This window comes from Oenanthe melanoleuca, chromosome 1, assembly GCF_029582105.1.
Source record: "Oenanthe melanoleuca isolate GR-GAL-2019-014 chromosome 1, OMel1.0, whole genome shotgun sequence".
NCBI classification, from domain to species: domain Eukaryota; kingdom Metazoa; phylum Chordata; class Aves; order Passeriformes; family Muscicapidae; genus Oenanthe; species Oenanthe melanoleuca.
The window spans coordinates 20,353,136-20,376,515 of NC_079333.1; the positions used below are offsets into that span (position 1 = coordinate 20,353,136).

General features: G+C 42.7%; 1 protein-coding gene across 2 annotated transcripts; it reads left to right on the plus strand.

The window, feature by feature from the left end:
• The first annotated feature begins 67 nt into the window (after positions 1-67).
• Positions 68-22,040, plus strand: TBX19 (T-box transcription factor 19). 2 transcript variants are annotated; one of them, XM_056502723.1, is made up of 9 exons: positions 68-140; positions 7,616-7,845; positions 13,344-13,608; positions 15,466-15,600; positions 16,368-16,429; positions 17,447-17,508; positions 18,147-18,326; positions 20,155-20,287; positions 21,148-22,040. In XM_056502723.1, the coding sequence occupies exons 2-9, from the start codon at positions 7,649-7,651 to the stop codon at positions 21,380-21,382; spliced, it is 1,269 nt and encodes a 422-aa protein (XP_056358698.1). In that variant the 5' UTR covers positions 68-140; positions 7,616-7,648; the 3' UTR covers positions 21,383-22,040. The 2 variants fall into 2 exon arrangements, with proteins under 2 accessions (XP_056358698.1, XP_056358687.1); XM_056502712.1 differs by having other exon boundaries at positions 7,619-7,845.
• Positions 22,041-23,380: the final 1,340 nt, after the last annotated feature.

A 23,380-nucleotide genomic window follows, 5' to 3' on the forward strand; every position in this document is an offset into this window, starting at 1 on the left:
TTGTCCTGTCCTCACTTCCTTTGCTGTGCACACAGCTTGTAATGCTGGGGGGAGTTTTTGTGTCACAAGTGTTTTGCAGCAGCTTCACCCAGCAGTTTCAGGCACCTAGACAACTGGTTGGCACAAGTGGAGTTGTTAAGGTGAGGATGATATTTTTATTACTTCCTATTTATTTACCTCAAGGGTCAACCTAGGTATGCCAACAAGCTCTCCTTAGTCCATGCTACACACAAAATAATGCCTGGTGCTGTTCTGTCAGCAAAGACAATAGGAAGCAACATGCCTCTGAAATATGGTCTGAGTGTTGATGTACACTCAATAAAATGTAAATGAAGTAAAATATCAATGATTTATGAAGGTGTGCAAAAAATAATTAGAGGCAATTATTTTATTTATTTTAACTTTCAGAAAGCTGATCTGTTTTTGATCAGTGTCAAAAACATTGTATGTACCTACTGCAGCCAAAACTGCCATGGTTTAATATTCTTCGGCAGTGTATCAAGGCTGTGTGCATCAGGCTGTTCAGGGTATGTTACATTTTCTCCTAATTGACAGGCAGGTTTTTTTTTTCCTGTGTGCAAGGGTGGTGGTGAGACTTGTATGCTGTGGGAGACTGTGCTAAGTTTTCAGTTATCTTTTTTTATTTTTTATTTTTTTGATTGTTCTAAGCAAACTTTGACTCACAGCTGACTGAACTGAAATTTCTGCCCTACCTGGAGGAAATTTCCTGGAGGAAACTCCAAAGTTGCATTTGGAATGCAAGCAGCAGCTTGTCTTCTGTATAGAAAGTATAGAAACCTAGGGGTTTGCATTTTATCTTTTTGAAAAGGTTAGAGTGTCTCAGGAATGTCAGGAAATCTGGATACATCTGTGTCATATCAAGACAACTGTGATTCTCAAAGGACAATAAATCCTTTCCATGTCTAATAGCTTAGAGGTATTTTGCTTGCCTAACTCAACCTCCTGCATAACAACAAAGCTGTTGAACTTTGCCACTTCATCCTCATGCTGAGGTCTTAATACTTGAATGATTAAAAAAAATTTAAAAGTGAAATCTTCATTTGAAATCCCAAAACACTGATCAGCTGCCCTAAACTGCATTCTGTTGATTAATGAATTTTCTCCTTGGAAATGCTCTGAAAGGGTTTGTCAGTTGTGCTACAGAATCTAGTCCCTGAATCCCATTACCTTGCAAAGTCACCAGCATTCAAATTCAGTGACAAGGCTCGTGGAAAACTGCTGTAATGTCTGCCCCTTTTCCTTCTCCTTCCCCAAACTCCTGATTTTACAAGAGAAGATATTTCATGCATGTGAGCCATTCAAAGGTGGAGGTTGTTGGTAATTTCCATCCCTTGCTTGAACCTTTCCTGTTGAGCTCAGCCTTGGCTGCAGTATTTGTGGGGGTAGAGGCTTGTAACTGCCCAGCCATGAAGTTCTGGAGATTCCCAAAGGGAAAAAAACCTCTGTTTTTCTCACTTTTCAGAAGAAAGCTGCTGGTGAATTAGAGATGGAATAGTCTATCTAAGCTGCCAATCTTTGGGATTGCTATTTTAAGTTAGCCTGGTTGAAACCCTTTTAAGTTTCTCTTGTGTTCCCTTGTGGCATCTCTAAGAGAAGTCATTCCTGAGAACTCGTGCTTCAAAACCTCTGTGGGAGTAAGTGTGGAGTAACATGGGTGTAGTGCAAAAATGGAACATTGAAAATGTCACCTGGTCAGTGTGATTTCCTTGCAGCTCTGAGGGCTGCCATGCCCTAAGAGCTGGGGAGGCACTGAAAGCTTGAGAGGGTCTTTATGCAAGGGCACATAGTGACAGGACAAGGCTGAACAGCTTCATACTGGAACAGGGAAGGTTTAGATTAAGGATTAGGAAGAAATCCTGTACTGTGAGAGTAGTGAGGCACAGGAACAGATTGCCCAGAGATGCTCTTGATGCCCCATCCCTGGAAGTGTTCAAGGCCAGGTTGGATGGGGCTTTGAGCAACCTAGTCTAGCAGAAGGGAGCTGGAACAAGATGAAGGTCCCTTCCAACCCAAACCATTCTATGATGCAATATGTGGTGTGAAAAGAAAATATTTTAGCCTGAGCATGTGCTCCTGTGGTTTCTGGTTGTGTGTAACAGGATGTGTCGAGCTCATCGCTTCTGAGAGAATCGATGGCTTCAACAGAGTTATACTTGCAACTTCTTAACCATCATTGTTAGCAGAAAGCTTTAACCTCCACATCCAGGTCAAAAGTGCATGCTTGGCTTGCCTAATAAACACTGAATGTATTTCTTTCCTTCTCAGATGTTGTAAGTGGAATTTAAAGCTTTGCTTAAAATCTCTTACTTTTTAAATTATTTTCTAATCTTAAAGATGGGAACAGTAATAGTTTCTTCCTCTAGGTGATAATTCATGTCTGAACACATCACTGTAGATCTTTAAATAGAAGAAAACAAATTAGGGGAAAGTATAATTATTGTTTAAAACAAACTAAGTTTGTTTTAAACTGATTATATCACCAGCCTACACATATTTGATTTGCTGTCAATATTTTGGTGAGGGGGCTACAGGGGTGGCTTCCCTGAGAAGCTGAGAGAAGCTTCCCATATGTTGATAGAGCCAAGGCCAGCTGGTTCCAAGATGAACCTACTGCTGGCCAAGGCTGAACCCACCAGCAAAAGTGATAATGCCTCTGGGGAGAAAAATCTTGCACTAATGCCAAATAAATGGAGTATGTGAGAGGAACAGCTCTGCAGACCCCGAGGTCATATTTCAACCATATTTCAACCCATGAGCCTTTTGTAATATTTTCTCTATCCCTGCTGAGGAGGGCAGAGGATGGGAGAGACAGAGCAGTGCTCACCCTTTGGTGGGTACCTGGCACCCATCCAAGGTCAACCCATCACACTACATTAGTTTTTTTTCTTTGGGTTTCTTTTTTTGCCTTCCTTCTCTTTTTAAAAAGCAAGAAGATTGCTGTGGAAAGCCTTCCCTGCTCTGTGGGCTCAGAATTAATCCCAGTATAATCTCAGTTATAACACCAGACAGGCAGGTACCACTCGAACAGGCTGCTTGCCTTTCTGCTAAAAACAAACCTGGGGGAAGTTATTGAAACTGCCCCCTCACCCCAACATTAATGAAAAGGCTAATCTTCTTTAAGTCTCTTCTAGCCTAGCAATCTCTTAAGGGGCTGGATACATGATTAAAAACCTGAAGGATAGCAGCTGTCTTTTTATCCATTCTTAATTATTCCGTGGTAGCTGATAGGTGTTGATTTCCTGAGAGTGTCATGGTGATGGAGGTTACATTTCCCTCTGTTGTTGGGACTCAGTGTTCAGAGGGGTTAGTTGAATGCTGCAGTGGGAGCTTTGGAGGTGGAAAGAGTGAGTCTTATTTTCTGCAATTTCATCTGATGGTGAAGGGCTGCCTTTTCTTTGGAAACATGCAGCTAAAGGCCAAAAAACAGCTATCCAATGTCAAGGCAAGAAAGGCCTCTTTAATTACCTTTTTACTTGTTTGCTTTTTTCCCCTTCTTTCTGTGTACCTCACCAGCTGGTGGCCAGGGGCATTTAAGAACAAGCTTAATTAGAAAGTCAAAAATAACCCCTTGCTTTTTCCTGCTGTAACTTGGTGAGTGAAGTCCAATAAGTATTGCAGGATTGTTCTGATTGTTCTTTCACTGCTCTCCCCAGTCCTCATTGCTTCATTTAAAACATGAGTTACTGAATTCTTATTAGTAAACTGGAGGTGACTGTGAGTGTTGTGCTTGCATTTTGAGCTAGTTCTGCCTCTCTATGACCCACAAGGAGTCTGATCCCTGCATGGAAGTGCCCAGCTCTCCCAGGTGGGTTTCAGGGAAAGCTTACAAATTTGCAGGTTTTGTAGGGTCATTTTCTATTCCTTCTGCTGCCCCTACTGATTTTTTTTTTTGTCTAGTTAAATGTGTGACAAGTGCAAGAGGGGCAATAATCAGTTTTCTGTCCTTCAGCCCTGCTGTGTCCCACTGGCAGTGGCACTGGCCGTCAGTCACAGGAGCATCTACTCTGCTCCTCTGTGAGTCCAGCTACCTTTTCTTAAAATGCCAGGTTCGGGGAAATTTAACTTCCAGCCCAAGAAATAACCCACATCTGAGAATGGATTGTTCTCTGTGCCCTGGCATCTACAGCCAGTGACATTAATCTGTTTGGACCTCTGTTTCAGCACATGTAGAATTGGAAAAATTAATCTTACAAGAAAGTAGGAGAAAGAAGGGTCCTTTGGAAAGCATTCCAAGTTGTTATTTAGGTGAGTGGAGGGTGAAAAGACTAGAGGGTGTCTCTCACTTCTCCTAAAGCAGGCTAAACATTCAAAGTAAATTTTCACACGTAATATTTTTGTTAAATGAAAAGCCAACAATAAACAAATAACTGTGACTGTGAATCTGGTTTCTGTTCTGCAGCCCTATCCCATTGGCAGCTGTGTGACACAGAGAGTGCACAATACAAAGAAACCTCATTCATGGAATCTGGAAGTGTGTTTTAAAAAAATCTCAGGCCCAAGTACATTCAGCTGATCACGTGCTTGCATAAATATAAACTTATTATTTCCTTGGTTAATTCTTGTAGGTTGGAAAGATATGTCAGTGGTAAACTCTGCCTTCTGCTACATGCAACACAAATTGCTCTTAGGCTGAACTCTTAGAGCTGAAACAACCTTCCTCATGCTGAAAATAGTAATTGTGCCATTCCCACTAACCAGCCACAGGTACCTATTCTCGTTTTTGAAACTGTGATTTCAGGCATCCTGAGCTATGGCAACACAGTTACTAAAATTCAGACTGTCTGAAAGTCGGGTATTTTAAGTTGGTAGGTTTGTGGTCTATTTTTTCCTCTGGACACTAGATTTTAAAGAATCAGACACCTTGTATGAGTGATAACCATAAGCACATAAGTGTTACCCACTTCTGGGCTCTGAAAGTGCATTTTATTGCTGTGCAGGGTGCACAGTAGTATGTGTATCCTTACTTACTTACAGTACATTTTAGTATGATACTCCAAAGTAAAAATATTAATGCTTCTCCCTTAGGGATTCTAGCTGTAAAAAAATCCAGTCTTACTGATGAAAACCTCCAGTCCCAACCCATTACAGGAACAGGTCCATTATCCATCTTTCCATACACCATTCCTTTTCTACAGCTCAGTCCCAGGACTGCTTTGGGCAAGCAGTGCACTCCAAGCAGGACCTCCCTTTCTCTTGCTTTGTGCCAGCCTCCATTTCCAATCCTGAGTATATTCTTTACCTCTAGTGATGCACCAGTGCCTGCTGGTGAGAGAGAGTCTCTTCCTCATTAGGAAACCCTTCCACCCATGTGAGCTGTTGTTGCTTTTTTCATGATTTTTGGTTTCCTTTAAGTTCTAAGCCTCTTGAGGAAGGTAGATGGGATCTGATTTTTGGAGGATCTAATCCAATATAATTTCTCTTGAAGTCCTGCAGGAGAGATGGGCAGTGAGTACTTCTGAAAGTCAGGCTGCTTCTCTTTTTATTTGTCTACAGAAAGAATTGTGTGTAACTACTGCAATATTTTTACTTTCATGAGCTGTTGTTTCTTTACCTGTCTTAACTTTGAATCGCCTGATTTCTGAGCAACTATACCTAAAAAAGCTGTATGGAAATAGAGCTTCAGCTAAAAAAAAATCCCAAAATAATTTGTACCTGTATTAGAACTTACTGAAAGCCTGAAGATATTGAATTGAAATTCACAGCACTTCCACCAGCTCCAATTTCTCCGTCTATTTGCATCTGTAGTATGATAAAATTTAAAACTGTCTCATGTGGTCTCCTATGCATTTCTTATGCCATGCAGGGAAAAATTACAGCAGGAGCTTCTCTCTCCTCTGAGCATTTGGAAAAGGGAACTTGAACATAAGCATATTCCATTTACACCAGCATACCTGAGATACAATTATTTTTCCAAATGCAAAGTGATATCCTTCCAGGTACCTAAATATCCTATGGATTTTGAAGTCCATTCTTTAGTCATTCAGCAGTGGAAGCGGGATGTTTATCAACTAGAAGTTGCTATCTGGCACCTGCTAATGTAACTCACCTGAGTTTACTTACAAAATAATCTAGGTATTTTTGTTATGAGTTGACAATTTAAAAAAGAAGAGGAGAAGAGGTGTCAGAGTGAAGTTTGAAAGTAGTGTAGAATCATAGAATGATTTGGGTTGGAAGGGTGCCAAATAAGGTGCCATCAAGCTCTGGCTGTTGTTGTTTATGTGGATGGTACCTCTCAGGTTTGTTTTTTTTAAAGCAAGATCTGTTGAGCCTTGTCAAATGATGGATTTAACTTAAGTTCTGTTTTATAAAGTTTGCAATAAAGTCTGTCTCTTGTCTGTAAAAATCCCAACAGTGATTCACCAAGTCATTTTGTCTTTCTAAAAGAGACAGAAGCACAGAAATTCAACAGGGACTACTGAATTGATAGAACGCAAAGTTCACAATAAGCAGACAGAAAATGTATTTCTCTAAAAATGACCTATAGGACTGCATTTTCATAATCAAGTCCCTGACTATGTCATGTCCAACAGACCAGAAATTTTAAAGACATTATCAGAGATAGACATATCAGGAGAAGTTAGATACTCTAACATTTATTATATACCAAAGCCCAGTGTTTAGAGGTCACTGATATTTGTGGGGCTTCCACTTAACCCTCCAGCAGGGGACTGAACTCACATCTCTTGTCTCCTTGGCTGAATGCTGAAATTGTTGGAGTCCTCAGTAAAATGGTGGCTTTTTTGTGGAGGGCGTGTATTGCTGGATCAGGCTTGTCAGAGAAGGTCTCAGCATGAGGTGAGAAGGATGCTGAGGGAGCTTTTGCTTGAGATGGACCTTAGGCTGGTGAGCAGTGCCAGGACTCAGGCAGCTAAGCTCATACTAGCCCCAGAAGTGTGCAGTCTGTCCCTGGAAAAACAGCCAGAGGGACTTTCAGCCACCTGTAAGGTACAGCAGGGTTTTTGTGAATGACAGTGGGACCAAGGGATGGACACAATATCCATCAACAACAGAGTGTAGGGATGCTGCCTTCTTCTTGTGCGTTGAAACCAGAAAGGTTCAATATTATATTTTGATTTAGGAATGTAGAGGAATGAGGTTAATGCATTTATGCAACATTCCTGGTGAAAATATTTTAAGACAACCTTCTTTGTGTAACTATCTTGACTCTTCCCAGCTCCTTCAGTTAGAGTCCGCACCAGTGTGAATGCAATTTCCATGCATTGTTTCAGTCTGGAAATGAAACAATTTTCATTAATGGAAACCTGGTTCTCAAGCAGAACAATTAGACCCACTTCAGGTTGAAAAAAGATAAAAGCATGCTAATTTGGATGAAGGACTCTTCTTTCAAGGCAGCCAATTGAGTCATCAGCCAGCCACCCACCTGACTGTCTAACAGGTAATTAGGAGATAGTCCTCTTTTTGTGTGGAGCGTGTGCGTAAACCTCCACACGCTGGTGTCACTGCCCATTGGGACTTCCAGGGGAAAGAGCCAGGCAGTGGCAAAAGAGTGAGGCGAGCACGTTTGCCAGACGGTGCCCAATGAACTGACTTCTTTTTTTTATTTTAATTTAGCTTCTTATCTTTGTCTTTCCAGCAGCTCCCTGAAGTTTCTGGCAGCAAAGCCGTCATGGCAGACCTGGGCTGCAAAAAGCCCAGCGACTGCACCGTCTCCAGGCTCCTCAGCGTGGTGGAGAGCGAGCTGAGGGCTGGGAGAGACAAAGGAGACCCCACCGAGAAGCAGCTCCAGGTTGTCCTGGAGGATGCCACGCTCTGGCAGAGATTCAGGGAAGTCACTAACGAGATGATTGTGACCAAGAATGGCAGGTGAGTGATCTGCTCAGCGCGGCGGGCTCGGCGAGGTGACAGCCAGGGGGGTTCAGCTCTGTGATAACAAACTGTGTGTGCAGGCTCGAGAGAACTGCAGTGAGCACACCAGAGCTTCTAGGGGACTGAAGCCTTGCAGTCTGCTAAAACCAGTGTATGAACAAGACGGGGTGATCCTGCTGCTTTTGGGTCACTGCCAAACCATTCCTCCTATGAAGCATGTTGGAAAAGTATATTGACTAACTTGTGATTGCACAAAAAGGAAACTTTTGGAAGGGAATACCTCTCAAAACCTTTGGAATGACTTCTTATGCTAACAATCATCAGTCTATATTAGCAAGTCCTCACCTGTAGACTTCAGATCACTGCACAGAAGCAGACTGGTGGCTGTTCCCATCCCTCTGGCCTTGGGTTTTTACAGCTTGTACGAGCAGTCTGTACCAGAATGGGTGCAGTAAAACTGCCCTATGTGCTCTGTGTATATGTGCAGTCTGAATTCCATGGTCCTACAGCTGTTGCTGGTGCCCTTAGAAACAAGTGGGGAACACTGCTTAGCACACACAGTTTTAGAAGGACTAAATATTGTGGTATAAATGGATCACACGTCTTACTATTTGGGGAATGCAGAAAAGCATAGGAAAAGACTGAAAAATCTGGTGAGGAAGATGCTAATTTTGAATCAGTCACTGGCTTGAAGAAAGCTCTCCACAGAGGTTCTGCCCTGAACAGGGCTGACAGCAGAGTCCAGCCCATAACAGACAAGCAGCTACCAGAATAAGATTTGCACAGTGGTACTAAGGTTTTTATTTAATTTATCTTCCCCAGCCCTCTGCTGCCCCCCACCCCAGACGCTCCCTCAACATGCACAAAATGGTTTGCAGGACCTTTCAGGAGACCCACATAGGAAAGAGGAATTAAGACACGGAGAGAAATATTTGCTCATGTGGTGTGACTTTCGTAAATTTTGCAGACTTTGATTTAGCAGAATTTGTTAATGAAATTACTGTTGACTATAGCTTGGTGAGGGACATAGGTGAAAGCAGTAAAAATGAAAAATCTAGTCTATTGGCTCAGCAAGGTGATTCTGCAGAGAGAACAGTTTCCTTCCCAAAGTGCCAGTTCTTGGTGTAAGAGTACCTGTTGCCATTCTGATTCCTCCTAATAATCTATACTGGCAGAAATCTGCTGCTGAGATTCTCTGTGAAGCTGTATTGCTTCATTTAAACTGCTTTGAAAACTGCTGTTAGGCTACAGCAAACTTCTAAGTGGACTTTCACTTGGTGTAGAGTTGCTTAAACTGCCTCCTTAGCAGTGTAAATGACTAAAAATGAGGTAAGATGGGTTTGCCTCTGTTTAATTAAATTGGTACAAAGAATCAAGCCTTACCAAGAAGGTTTTTTCAGTTGCTTTCCTCGCAGCTAATGAAAATCATGACTTCACGGTGATACTAATTCTTTCTGAAATTAGGGTGAGTGTGTAGATAAAATCTTTTTATAATGTTAAGGGAACATTTCGCTATCTGGATATGCATGGGTAATTTTTATTGCATGGTGTAAGCTGTCTGATTTTTTTATTTTAACTTATGCACTCCTCATCTGCCCAATTATACTTTTCCCATAGCCAGTGGCATCTCTAGAAATGTCAGTGAGAGCAGGAATAGGTTTTTTATGATCAAGCTCATATGTACAAGCCCATACAGCAATATCAAAATAAAAAATTACAGAAGTATGTCACACTGCCATTTACATTCATCCTTTTAATATAGTTACTGTAGCATCAGAGACTATAAAAAAGGATGTCTGCATTTCTGAAAATATCTTTCATCAAAAAACACAGCAGCACACTAAAACAAAGAAAATACAGACTGTGGCTTGCAGCAAAGAACTCTGAACCGTGCTATTCAGAAGGAGACAAACTTGAGACAATTTCCTATGAGTGCTGAGTTTTTCTCAGGTTCAGGATTCTCAGTAGAAAACAGTATTGATCTTATTCTGCTGCTGCTAAATGAGTACAACTAAACCATTCTTGCTGAAGGGTAGATGAATGCTTTTGAAAACTGTGTTCTACAATTAAAGAGAAGAGCCAGCATGAACTTCTGTGTGCGATAACTAAAACAGTTTGGGTGGACAGACACATTGTTAGCAAAGCTCAGAAATTAAACAGAAACCTGATATGGGAGTATCCCACAGAATGAAAGTCTAATTGATTAGTGATCCTCAAGTGTCAAATTCTAGCATGCACAATTCCATCTGCTCTGAGTCATCTCTAATTGGTACTGAGGGTCCCAAAATGTCACAGTTAGATGAACCAACTTCATTGTTAATATACAGACATGTCTCTGTGGCTGTATCATACTTCATTATAATAATCACCTGCCCTAGCAGTATGTCTAGGGAAGATAGATATATTCTGAACAGGATAGACATCAATAAAATTAAACCACATGCTATATCACAAAATACATCCCAAAGGGTGCAGCTAATACAGTGGGAAACTATCCCCTATTTTACTCAGACCTATTGTATCCAAATGACACTTTAATATCACTTCAATATCACACTGTTACCTGACTGGTTTCCTCTGGCAGTGTTTATACCATATCAGCTAGGCAGTATCCTGAGGCTTTGCAATCCCTGTTATTGCCTGGAGACAGGGAGATGCCACTGTTCCCCTCTGCGTATGGGGAGAATCCCTAGGGGATCAGTGCATGCAGCCATGAGAGGGGGAAAAGAAGCCCTTTCCAGGCTTGAATGCTACAGCAACTTTACTGGTTACTGCACATTCAAGTTTGATACCAAACATCTTCCCACTCAAGGTCTGTGCTGTGGAGTAATTGTGGCAGATTTGCTCTAAATAAATTGAAGAGGCTGAAGAGCTCGGCTATTGCAGCAACGGAGGTCACGTGTGCACCTACCTGATCATTGAAACAAACATTCTGACTGAAACAAATTTTAAGGAATCACAAATTGCCATGCTAAAAAGCAGATTTTAGCAATAAAGGCACTTAATCAGCAGAAATGTTAGGTAGTAAGTTTTCCATGGTTAGAGTCTGTACAGTCAAAACACGCTGGTCCAAGCAAGGCAGGCAATTACTGGGAGTGAGGCTGGTTAACACAGGGAAGTGCTCTAATCTTAGTGCTACAGGAGGTTAAAACTGATGGTGACTGTTTTCTCTTCTGGATTGGACTATGGGTCCTTTGGGGATAAACTGGAGCCTCTCAAATAAAAAGGCAGAGCAGCCTGCCTGCATTGTGGGCAGAGGAATTAACAATCTGCGTGTAACACAAATAGCTCTGTGCAATCTAGTGAAATTAAATTTTCATGTGGATTAATTTTTCCCTCTAATTCAATTTTAACTAAGTATCTAAATGTGTTATTTTGACTGGGGGAGATCTAAGTGTTGGGAGGAGCAATGCATCCATACTTTTTATCACATCCCGGTTTGGTAGCTGGTGCATCCTGATCAGAAAGACACGTGTAGCATATAAATCCTTGACTAAGCTTCTATTTAATTACAAAGGTCATGGTTCACAGTACCTTGGAGACCAGTGAGGAGTGCTGTTCCTCAGGGGTCCGTACTGGGACTGGAGTTTTCATCACCAGGTTTGCCAGCAGCCCCCAGCTGTGTGCTCTGGTTGACGTGTGGAGGGAAGGGATGTCATCCAGAGGGATCTGGACAGGCTGTGCAAACCTCATGGAGTGAACTTTATTGTTCTGCATTAAAACACAGGCTTGCTGGGGAACAGGTTCAGAACAGCCCTGAGGACAAGGACTCAGGAGTGTTGGTGGACAAGAAGCACAACACAACCTGCCAATGTGCACTGGCAGCCCAGAAGGCCAAACACATCCTGAGCAGCATCTAAAGCAGCCTGGCCAGCAGGGTGAGGGAGGGGATTCTCACCCTCTGCTCTGCTCTGCTCTGCTGTGCTCTGCTCTGCTCTGGTGAGACCCCACCTGGAGTGCTGCATCCGGCTCTGGAGTCTCCAGTAGAGGAAGGACATTGACCTGTTGTAGGAAGTCCAGAGGAGAGAACCTCTCCTATGAGGAAAAGCTGAGGTAGTTGTGGTTGCTCAGCCTGGAGAGGAGAGAGACCTTACAGCAGCCTCCCAGTACCTGGGAGCTGCAAGAGAGCTGGAGAGGGACTTTTTGTAAGGACATGGAGTGATACAAGGGGTGGTGAGGCACTGGAAAAGGCTGCCCCAAGAAGCTGTGGATGCCTCATCCCTGCAGGTGTTCAAGGCCAGATTAAATGAGGCTTGGAGCAACCTGATCTAGTGGGAAGGTATTGGAGACACCAATCCAAAGACTGGGACAAGATGATCTTTAAGGTCCATTCCAACCCAAACCATTCTATGATATCTTCTTCAATACTGCACTGACCCTGTATCAGTATTAGATGATAAATCTCAAATTTCTCAAATTCTGTCTTTTCCTGTCAGCAGAAGGTGCTGAATGTATGCAGCAAAAATTATCCAGAAAGGAGAGTGGAATGTCATGGGAAACTTAGCAATTTACATTTGGGTGTCCCTATGGAGTATGACTGCAGGGGCAGACTTCCAGTCCTTTAAGACAGCCTGGAGTTTAGCTCCCTTTTTGAGTATTTTGGATGCCTTGTACAGTTACCTAAGCCTCAAGAGCTACCTTACCTTAGCCCCATGACTATGGATCTCAGGCCATTCCTCTGGTTGATTGGTGTACTTTCTCTGTACCCACAGAGAAAAGGACCTCAAAGATTCATTGGCCTTCATTGGCATTTATGGTCCATAAAAAAGTGGCACGGGGAAATTGCAGTTGCCAGGAGAGGTCAGACGAGGCAGGGAGGCTGGCTACTCACAGAAGAGGAATGTAGGAAGCAATCACATGTATTCCTTGACAACCCAAGAAGCTTAGTGAATAAGATACCTTTGCTGGGAGACACCTCTGTTCTGCTGTCCACACCTTATTCCCATTTCCTAAAAGGGTTGGAGCCCTACTAGCTGTGTTGCTGCAGACTATCAGGCACTGAGGTGCCAATTCAGAGCTGTGTGGCATCAATCACAAGCACTGAGAGAAATAGAAAACCACTGAAAATCAAGTTGTGAGCCCCTGCAAATCTCTTTTACAAAAGAAAAAAAAATTAAAGGGTATTGAGAAAAGGTGGCATTGGACCTTTAGACACAAAAGGAACATTTTCCCAAAACTAAACAAAGGCAGGATTTCAGTTTCAAACACATGAGATAGGGGAAGGCTGGGTAGAAGTTTAGATCTTGCATGTAAGATGGAGCTAAAAGGAAAGGGGCATGGTCAAGCTGGTGAGGTCAGGGAATATGGAAGTATGGGACCAAATTACAGGAGAAACTGCCAAGTGCAAGGTCTGATGGCAAGGGTGGATTGGAGGATGGAAGGGAGGATTTTTTTTATACTGAACTAGTCAGTGAGCATCTGGAAGCAAACATTCTGAGGAGAGTCTTTCAAAGCCATTTCCCAGTGGTGTTGCCCTTTTCTGTTTCCCTGGGCAGGCGGATGTTCCCTGTCCTGAAGATCAGCGTGTCAGGCTTGGATCCCAACGCCATGTACTCCTTCCTGCTGGACTTCGCTCCCACTGACGGCCACCGCTGGAAGTACGTCAACGGAGAGTGGGTGCCAGCTGGGAAACCAGAGCCACCCAACCACAGCTGTGTCTACATCCACCCAGACTCGCCCAACTTTGGGGCCCATTGGATGAAAGCTGCCATTTCCTTCAGCAAAGTCAAACTTACCAACAAGCTCAATGGGAGTGGGCAGGTATGGCCTGATGTTTCCACATCACCTCTTGGCTTCAATTGCAAGCACCTACCAATCAAGAAATATCAAGGGTGCATTTATATAATTATAGAAGCCCTTACAGGCCTCTTCACCCACAGATGCCAATTATTCTCTGGAGGCCAAATGTAAACAGGGATAAACAGGCCTTAATTGGCACTTTCAGATTTTAATGGACTTCTTGATGTTAAGAGAGACAGAGTGCTGTGGTTTACTTAATCGTCAGGGGTCTTTTCAGAGTTGGTCTTGTGTGCTGGGGATTTTTACATAGGACTTCAGAGAAAGGGGGGAAAAATGGCCACGAGTATTAGGTTTTTGTTGTGTTCCCCAATGTTGTTTGGTGTAAGTGGAATGTTGGCAGGAGTCAGATGGCAGAATAAAAGGCTGCTCCTAAATGAAATAATTACTATGTCTGCTTCTGCATCATGATAATTATCAATATTCTATTGAATCAGCTTTGGCCTTTGGAAAGAAACCACATGTACCAGACAGAAATAAGTGACTTTCTCTTTGAACCCCTTAAAAATGCAAACAGGAAAATTAGTTTTGTTTCATATTTTATTTTTGATGATGCATCTAAAGGCAAAATGTTGCACAAGACCTTTTGTTCGCTTGTTTTGTACAAAACTCCTACAGTAGATGATACTTGTCAGCCCAGAATCCATTTCTTTCATGCAAATATTATATCTTCTCAATCTGTTATTTCCATTAGGTTTGTGAGGTACCTCTGTAAGCTTAATGCTCTAATGAGGTAGGAAATTATCTCAGGTTTTACAGATTGGAGAAGGAAGATGATCTGACTTTTCCTTAGTCGTATGTGGAACCAGCACACATGAATTATTGTAGACCATAGAACAGGATCTGAATTTGCAAATGCTTGTCTTGTGTCCAGGATCTCAGAAAAGTCAAAAGCCTCAGAAAAATATGCATGGGGGTAAAAAAGCTACAGAAAACTTGGAGAGTTAAAGAGTCCCTGGGGAATAAAATGGAAGCATATATATATATACATATGAAGGAGAAGAAAATAGTAGAAAACGGGAGAGGAAAAGCCATATGATAAACACAACCTAAACAAAAGTTACTAAACAACAAATGACAGAAGCTTCCTTTGCTTTCTTTTGAAATCATTATCACAGTGTTAAAGTAAACCATGTCCCCACTCTGTTCTTCAGCTGCCCCTTCTGTGATGATGGTATTAGAAAGTAATTGTCAACTATCAGTGCTCTATGCCAATAGCTGCATTTTTTCTTTTATATATATATATATATATATATATATATATATATAGGCGTGTATGTATACATCACTTTGCAAAGTACAAATTTAAAAAAATAATCTTTTTCTTGCACTAGAGCCAATTAAAGGACCTAATAGACTTCCTGGAATCAATGCTATTCACAGCTTTTTTGTGCCAGGTTAGATGATCTGCCAAGGCTTGTTTAGATACACTTCATCTAGCCCAGAGAGGAGACTGAGTGGCTGCCTTAGCTTCCTCCTGGCACCTTTTCTGTGATGGGGATTTTGAGTCTTCCAGACAGCAGAAGCAGGACAGGGAGTGCCCCTGAGCTGTTTCACAGCCTCAAGTGCAGTGGAAGCCCAGTGGCTGGAGGGCCATAGCTGCTAACACAAATACTCCCTGATGCTGCTGCATCCAAAGCCTTAAACTCAGTCCAGAGGTTTCTCATTCTGTTCAGCCTGTGGCTCTTGCAGGGGAGGAAGGCACCTGCCCTCCTGGCTGGGGAGGGTCAGCAGTGGCAGCTGCTCTGTCCCAGAGCCAGAGGGTGGCTCTGAGGTACCGGGGTGGCACTGGGGGCTGTCTCTCTGCTCTGTTTCCTGCAGATCATGCTCAACTCCCTGCACAAATACGAGCCCCAGGTGCACATAGTTCGCGTAGGAGGCCCCCACCGGATGGTGATGAACTGCTCCTTCCCTGAGACCCAGTTCATAGCAGTGACTGCCTACCAGAATGAAGAGGTAGGTGGGTGCCACGCTCTGCTCTGGCTGCCACTGGGGAGGTCTCTCAGAAGCTGATTAACTACATGACCAGTGTGCCTTTTTCTTGTTTCCACACCAGTCTCATGCAGTGTAACACTCCAGCCAGTCTAAATTTCTCTGCAGTAAAACATTGACTAATCTAGTGTCTGGCTCCAGTACTAAGCCAGGTTTAGCTTAATATCCTGCCACAGCTGTTCCAGACTGGTCCATCTGTCCTGGCATCCCAATCCTTTACTGGAAAAAAAAGCCAAATAGCCCTACAGTCAAGTCCAATATCTTTCTCCAGCAATAGCTGATAGTTATAATGATAAGCCTATTTCTCCATGTTCCCTATAATACATACAACTGCAGAATGACACAATACTTCATGGGAAAATTTCTGCCCTTGGGGGATGCTTTGGACTATAATAGTTGCTAACTCCCATGACACATCCCTTAGCTAATGCTGCTGTGGATTTTATTTGTACCTGATAGGAATTCAGTGTTTAAACTCTCTTGAAAGGGTCCACCATTCCACCAGATTTACCAGACCAGCTCATGCCAGGCTGCCCCAGCTGGTGTTTTGCCTGTGGCATTGATCAGTACACAGCACAGCTGTTTCCTACCCAGCCCTGGAAAACATCGAGGGTGGGGATATGTTCCAGGCTAACCCAGGCAGTTCCACTCAGATTACTCTGGAGGATATTTTGTCAAGTTTCTATTTCAAATTGCCTTCACTAACGTGCCTTGTTTTCTCTAAACTCAAGATTACAGCTCTCAAAATCAAGTATAATCCCTTTGCCAAAGCCTTCTTGGATGCAAAGGAAAGGTGGGTTCATTTTTTATTTTTTTTTATCTGGTAGCTTTTTGCTGCTGATATGGTTAAAACTGTGACATTGCCATATGAAAGATAAATTACATAACTGAATCTTGTTTCTTCTGTCTTAAATTCAGAGTCCAATGACATTATTGGGGAGGCTGTATAATTATTACCATAGGTGTTCAGGTGGGTGAACATGCTCTTGGGAGTCCTGGCACTTATCTCTATCTACACAGAAAGCCTGAAATGAGATGGTGTAAGCTTCCCCAGTTGTGTTATACCCCATATATGTTCACTACAGTGTACTTGCACTCCAGTGAATCCTGTAATTTGATAAATCAGGGAGAAAAAATGTTAACTCCAGCTGTCAAACAGCGTAGGTGAAGTGAAATTACAGTGTAACTGTAAAGTAACTACACTGCTGTTATTAAGTCTGTGTGATAATTTATGATGGGTTTATTAAAGGTAAGATGTCAGAAATGCTTCTATCAGAAATTAATTGTATTTTATCTTGGAAAATTTTCCTTGCATCACCCAAGTCTATGCACAGTACTATCCAAATCATGCATTCCAGCCCATAATTTCTAATTAATTTTGTTTGGACCTGCTTGTCTTCTGGCATGTGAAGGGTCCCATGTGCCTGCAGGAGAATCTGTATTTCCTTCCATTCCTCTCACCACTTAAGAAGCTGCTGTGTCTCAGTGTCAGGGTTTCCAGCTGGGGAAGGGAGAATGTTGCCCTCAGCTTTCCTGCAAGCAGGAATGGTGCCCACAGGTGGATTTAAAATTCCAGGTTCAGCTCCCAAATATGGCACAAATTCAGGAACATTTTTGTTTATGTCCTCAAACAAAAGCTCCTGCTTCCTTTATGGCAGAACATAGGAAGGTCTACTGCTGCCTAGCAAGGTTAAAGAGGGATTTCCTTCCTTTTTTGCTCACTTTCTCAAATTTTTTGCTGAACAGTTCTGGTTAGGACTTTTGCAATTTTTCAATGAGAACACTTACCATTAAGTATTTTGCTTTTCAGAAACCATTCTAAGGATGCTCCAGAGACAGTCTCTGAAGGTCAACATATGACATATTCTCACTGTAAGGTTTTTATTCATGTCAGCTGCAAGTTTTGTGAGATATGATGGGTGCTGGGAACCTGGGCCTTGCTTTACTGGTTCATACTGGTCACTCACTGAGTCCTGAACTGTGTTCATAGAGAAGTACCCTTTTAAATAAAAGAGAAGATTGAAGAGATCTCACTGTAGGAAATAATGTGAGAGGTCTTGCAGAGGAATTATTTTCCATACAATCCAGTTTCTCAGTATTAAAAGGAATCTAAAATCAAGATGATATATGATATTTTAAGCTTTTTACCCCACCCCCTTTTTTTTTGTACTTGTGAATACTTCTGTCACCTATAAAATTACTTTTCATAGGTAAACAGATTAAAAAATGAGGGGGAGCAGAGGCTGCACTTGCTTTATTGATAGCTTTTCTTTCATTTGTTCTTTAATGTTTGTAATATTTTCTGGCTGCTTTCAGGTCTTGTTTTTAGAGTTGGTGGGCAGGGGGGGGTTTCTATTTTCTGTCAGTTCTTTCACAAACCAGGATATTAAAATCTGCTCGGTATTTCTGCGGCGCAGCTGATTCTGCAAGAAGGCTGGTTATTTCTTGGCTGTATCAGAGCACTTTAATGCAGCAACAGGAATAGTTTTGTTCTCTCTTTTCTCTCGCAGTGGGCGGCTGGTTGATTTCCAACCCGGACCCGATGTGTGCCTCGGGAAGCTCCAATTACCAGTGCGGCGGAGCTTTGCCCCGGCCGGCTGCGCACAGCTGCGAGAGATTCTCGGCGCTGCGGGGCCACCGGGCTGCCCCATACCCGCCCCCCTACGTGCAGAGGAACCACTCCCCGACAGGTATTCCTGCAGAACTGCTTTGTTGCCCCATACCCGCCCCCCTACGTGCAGAGGAACCACTCCCCGACAGGTATTCCTGCAGCTCTGCTTTGCTGCCCCTGCCCAGCTGCCCCTTGCCTTGCTAGCATAAGCACTAGAGCCAGCCTGAGCTGAGACTAATGTCCTGGTTTGAAGGACAGGTGTCTGCCAAGAAAGGCAGAAGCTTCTTTTTTAAATGGAGAATGTAAATCCCCTTCCTCCAAGTTATTACTATAATTTTGAAATTAAGGTGCTCTCAGGCAAAGATTGGGGAATTTGGAATAACAGTTCTTTACTAGGAAAATTAAAATAGAAATACAGTAGTACAAAGAACAATCCCAAAACACTGACAGAATCAGAATACAAGCTGACACCCTGTCAGTCAGTCAGGGTGTTGGTAGCAGTCCCATTAAATGGTGGCTGCAGTCCCCCTGCAGCGGCAGATGTGTTTCAGCTGAAGCAGTGCTCCTGAAGAAGGTGCAGTTTTCCTCTGAAGATCCAGGGATGATGTGGAAAGGTCCAGTTTTGCTCTAGAATCCAGTGGAAAGAAGGTAACTTGCTGTCCAAAATCTCAGTTTTTATCTCGGTAGGAAAGGCTTGGCTCCTCATCCTGGCTGGAGCATCTCCCAGTGGGATGATGTAATTTTATCAGTCATACAGTGGGTCTTAATGGCCCATTAGCAGATGTTATCTTCCTGGAGGGAGGATGGGCTGTGGAAAAGATAAAGATGATTGCCCCACCTAGTCTTCAAGATGGCCCATTAGCAGATAGTATATGCCACAGAGATAAGGAATGAATACCCCACCCAGCTTCAACAGATGGTGATAGAATGCACATTTCTGGCCACATCAACCCAACACAGCTAGGAAAGGGCACGGTGAGTGTCTGCAACAATCTGCACAGAGACCTTCATGCATCCAGGGTGACTGAGGCAGCAAAACAAGAGATACCAAGAGCTGGCACCTGCTGCACTCTTAATGATAAACGAGAGTGTGTGATCTTACTTTCACTACAGCTTCCAGTTATACAAAAAGAGCATTGCAGGTTTTCTTTCGATCTCCTGCTGTGGTACAGTCGAGCTCTCAAGCAAAAGCAGCTCTCAGCTAGGAGCTGATGTGAGGCAGAGGCATTTTGGTTTGTCAGAACATCCTTTGAATCCCTTTCACTTTCTAGATCTGGGTGCAGAGTTCCAGAAATTGATTTTACTTTGATCAGAAGAAGTGGGTCAGAAAGAAGAGTGGCGATAAAGTAACCTGCTTGCTAATTATGATTTAGCAAAAATTCCTGTTTAATGGGAGTATTTATCATAGAATGGTTCGGCTTGAAGGGGACCTTAAAGATCATCTTGTTCCAAGCCCTCTCCCATGGGTAGGGACACCTTCCCCCAGACCAGGTTGCCCAAAGCCCCATTCAAAATGGTCTTGAAAATTTCCAGGAATGGGGCAGTATTTACAAAATTTTATTGAGTATTTTAGCTCAAATGATAATGAAATCTGTATCAAAACATTGCCTGATATATGTCAATTATGAAAAACTATTAGTCAGACTTATAAAAATGCAAATCCTGTGTCTGTCGTGCTGTATCTTTTCATTTATCACAGTTGGGATTGAAATGGCATCTTGCTACTCTCTGAATGAACATGGGAATTTTGCCTTTTTACCCGTGGTTGGGAATTTTGTAGTATTACCTGTGGTTGGGAACCCCTGATCAGACTGCTGCCTTAATCTGTCTGTGTTTTGCTGTCTTAAGACAATGTCTGCAATAGTCACTGAGGATTTGTTTGTTGCTTTTTATTTTCCTCCCCAAAGTTAACTTATTGGAGAGCCCCAGCAGTAATCTTCAGGTATTCTCAGGACATGACAGCTGGACTTTGCCATCCTCTCCACACACTAATTTGCTCTCACTGCCACATACAAAGGGAGGTACCAGCCCTGGACCCAGGTAAGGTTACAGGAAAACTGCTGGTATGAGGAGCACTGAGGCTTGTAGGACTACCCTGGTGATTTGCCCCTTTTTCCAAACTTTAATCAGTGTTTAATCAGGCTTTGAAATGTGTCCTAAGTGCCCAATTCAGTATTCCTGGGCAGATCTTTCTAACAAGGTAATTATCTTCTGCTCTTAAATCTATGGGAGCTTCATTTTTACCCAGCACTGCTGAAAACCAGTGTCTTGGAACACCCACAAAGAATTCAATCTCTACAGTCTGTGAGCATTTTAAAACCAAATTATTTTTCTTCCTATATTTCTCACTATTATTCTGCATGCAATGACAATCCTATTCTAGGAATAGATGGAATTTAGATGTAGAGAATCAATTAATTATCAAATATTTTCCCTTCTTTTCACCAAATGAATGCAATAATTTCTTCTCAAACTTAGATGTCAGGAAAATCAGCTGTAATTTCAAATTCACTGTTATCTGATTGAGTGGGTCTTCTTCTCAGTGTCTGTACCATAGTAGCTAGGCAGTATCCTGAGATTTTGTGACCTCTGCCTCTAGAAACTCTTCGGAATCAGTTCCTGAGACAGGAAGAAGAGAAGGCACAGAGGCACATGAAAAGATCCTCAAATTTTGAAACCTCACATATACTTGTACATTTCTCTCCATGCCTCCTTCCAAAGTCACCAGGTGTGATGGTTGCTAGTGATTTTTCACTTAGGATCTCCAAGGTTTGGTAACTTGGTTTGAATAGCTGTTCAATGTATTTGAACAGATAATGAAATTGACTTTACTGTGGCAAGTCTTATGTGGGCTAAATGCTTTGAAATAAATCATTCAGTGTGTGCTGCTTTTTTTCCAGCCACTACCCTTGCCTGTGGACAGTGAGCAACAGTGCTGTAAATGTTGCCAACCCAGGAAGCGAGGTGAACAGCAGCCCTCCAAGCATGTTTTTAAGGGGTAATGTCCCCTTACCTGCTGCATCATCAGTGCAAATCCCTCTGCAGGGAATGGTGTCTGGCAGCATGGAAACACAAGGGGAAGGCACTCTCACCAGACTGTCTGACTCCACGTGGACATCCTCACACTCCTTTTAATGGACAGCCAGCTCCCGAGGGAAGCTGAGCCAACCAAGACTGACACAAATGGCAAATGATCCCCGAGGAGTGCAGTGCACAGCAGAGTGTATGCAGGAAAAGGACTTCATCACTTCCCATAATGTACCTTTTGTGTGCCAGCTAAGCCAAAAGGCAGAGGCAGGAAATACTATAGGAACCAGCCTGTTACTGCAACTTTCATGCATCATTCAGGATAATGTCCAGAAAGAATCTCTTTAGTTAGCTTGGCTTCTATATCACATTAAAAATAGCCAGAGACATTGGACTGAGTGAAGCAGGCATGGCAGCTGGATACTCACATGTCTTTTTAGAAGTTCCTTCTGTAACTAACAGCCAAGTCCAGGGAAAATTGTGAACAAGTTTGCAACTGGTCATTTGAAGGGATAGCACTGCTTTAAAGGCTTTCTGGATCTCACATAGAGGTTTTCACAATACCTGAAACGAAACCCCTCAGGGGATGAAATTAGTCTGACATCCTAATGCCACCTGCATACAGCATTCTCTGTTCCCTTCCCTTCTCCAGCTGCTGTTTGCTGTGTGTGTGCCATGGGGACAGTGGGCACATTCAAGCTGCAAAAGTAGCTGCATTGTAGCAGCAGGGTGAAGGGCAGCTAGTTTAGCTTTTAGAGTCTGATGTTGCAGTTCCAATGTTTCCAATGTGTGTTATTTTTGGAAGGGTGGAGGGAAAAGAATTATAGAGAAAATATTCAGCTTGCATTTCCACTTTGCTTCAGCTATACTGTACAAATAAACTATGAATACATGGTGTATTATCTCTTCAGTGCCTTTCCAAGGTGTAAACACACACACAATCTTTCTCACCTAATGATCTCTGAGCTATTTAAAGCAGCTCTGCCAGAAGCAAGCTGACAAAACAAGGATTTTCTATTCCTTGTCCAGTTACTGGGTGTAAGCTCCTGGGCATGGTATTTCATGTCTTCAGACCTGTTTCCCTTCTCAGTTTGTCTACTTCAGCTTCCTTTTTCAGGTTACTGCTTTTCCCATCCTGCGTGAGTGTACAACATTTTGTACAGTGGAGTCCTGATCCTGTCTGGGATTTCCAACCACTACTGAGATGCAAATAACAACAGCCATCCCCCAGTCTTCCTTGTCCTTTCATGCATCTCCTCAGGCAAGCCCTATCAAATTCTCAGAGAAGAGTTCTGCTGTTTGGTCTCTATAAAGAAAAAACTGCAAGCTAACTCATGTAGATATGTCCCTGTATAATGAAATGCCCAGCAGCACTGTCTGTTTAGAGTCATGTGCATTGATAGGGGACAATCCCCAGCATAGAAGAGGATTCCCTAAAGCTCCTTTGAGCTGATGTCTCTGCCTCTGCTGGATACAGCAACATTCCCTTTGTTAATACTCGTTTACTGTATACAGACTCTTGGAGTACATTCTATTTTGGGTAGGCAGCAGAGGCAGCAGCAAGAGCAGGCTTTTGATTCAGGTTGTCAAATATGCATCTGCCTGGTGAATTCAACAAGCTTCTATTTGACACTCTCTGTCCTGGCCCTGAACCACCTCCTGAAGTGGCTCTCAGTGTTATGCATTCCCATGCCTTCCTCATCGGGCTTTTCAGATCTGCTGCAGGCAAGATCATGTGCCAAAATGTACTCAGTAACACTGTTAGTTTTACTGACTTGTGCTGCAATCCCTTAAGATCAAAGTAATGAAGTTACTCTGGGTGTGCATTTTTATTAAAAGAGGCATTGGTCAAACAAGAGTTAATAGAGTGCAAAAAGCTCTGCATCCTGCTATCAGTCTAATCCTTGTCAGTTCTGATTGCAAATCTGCCTTCCCACATTCTGACAAAAGCTTGGTGGTAAGTTTTTCAATGTTATGTTTTTCTACCTTGCGGCAATAAATGTAAGTAGGTGTTTCAAAAATAACTCTGCTTTACAGATGAGGTTTATTAACTAACTTATGCTACCCCCTTCTGGCTGTTCAGCTCCCCACAGACACACTACACAC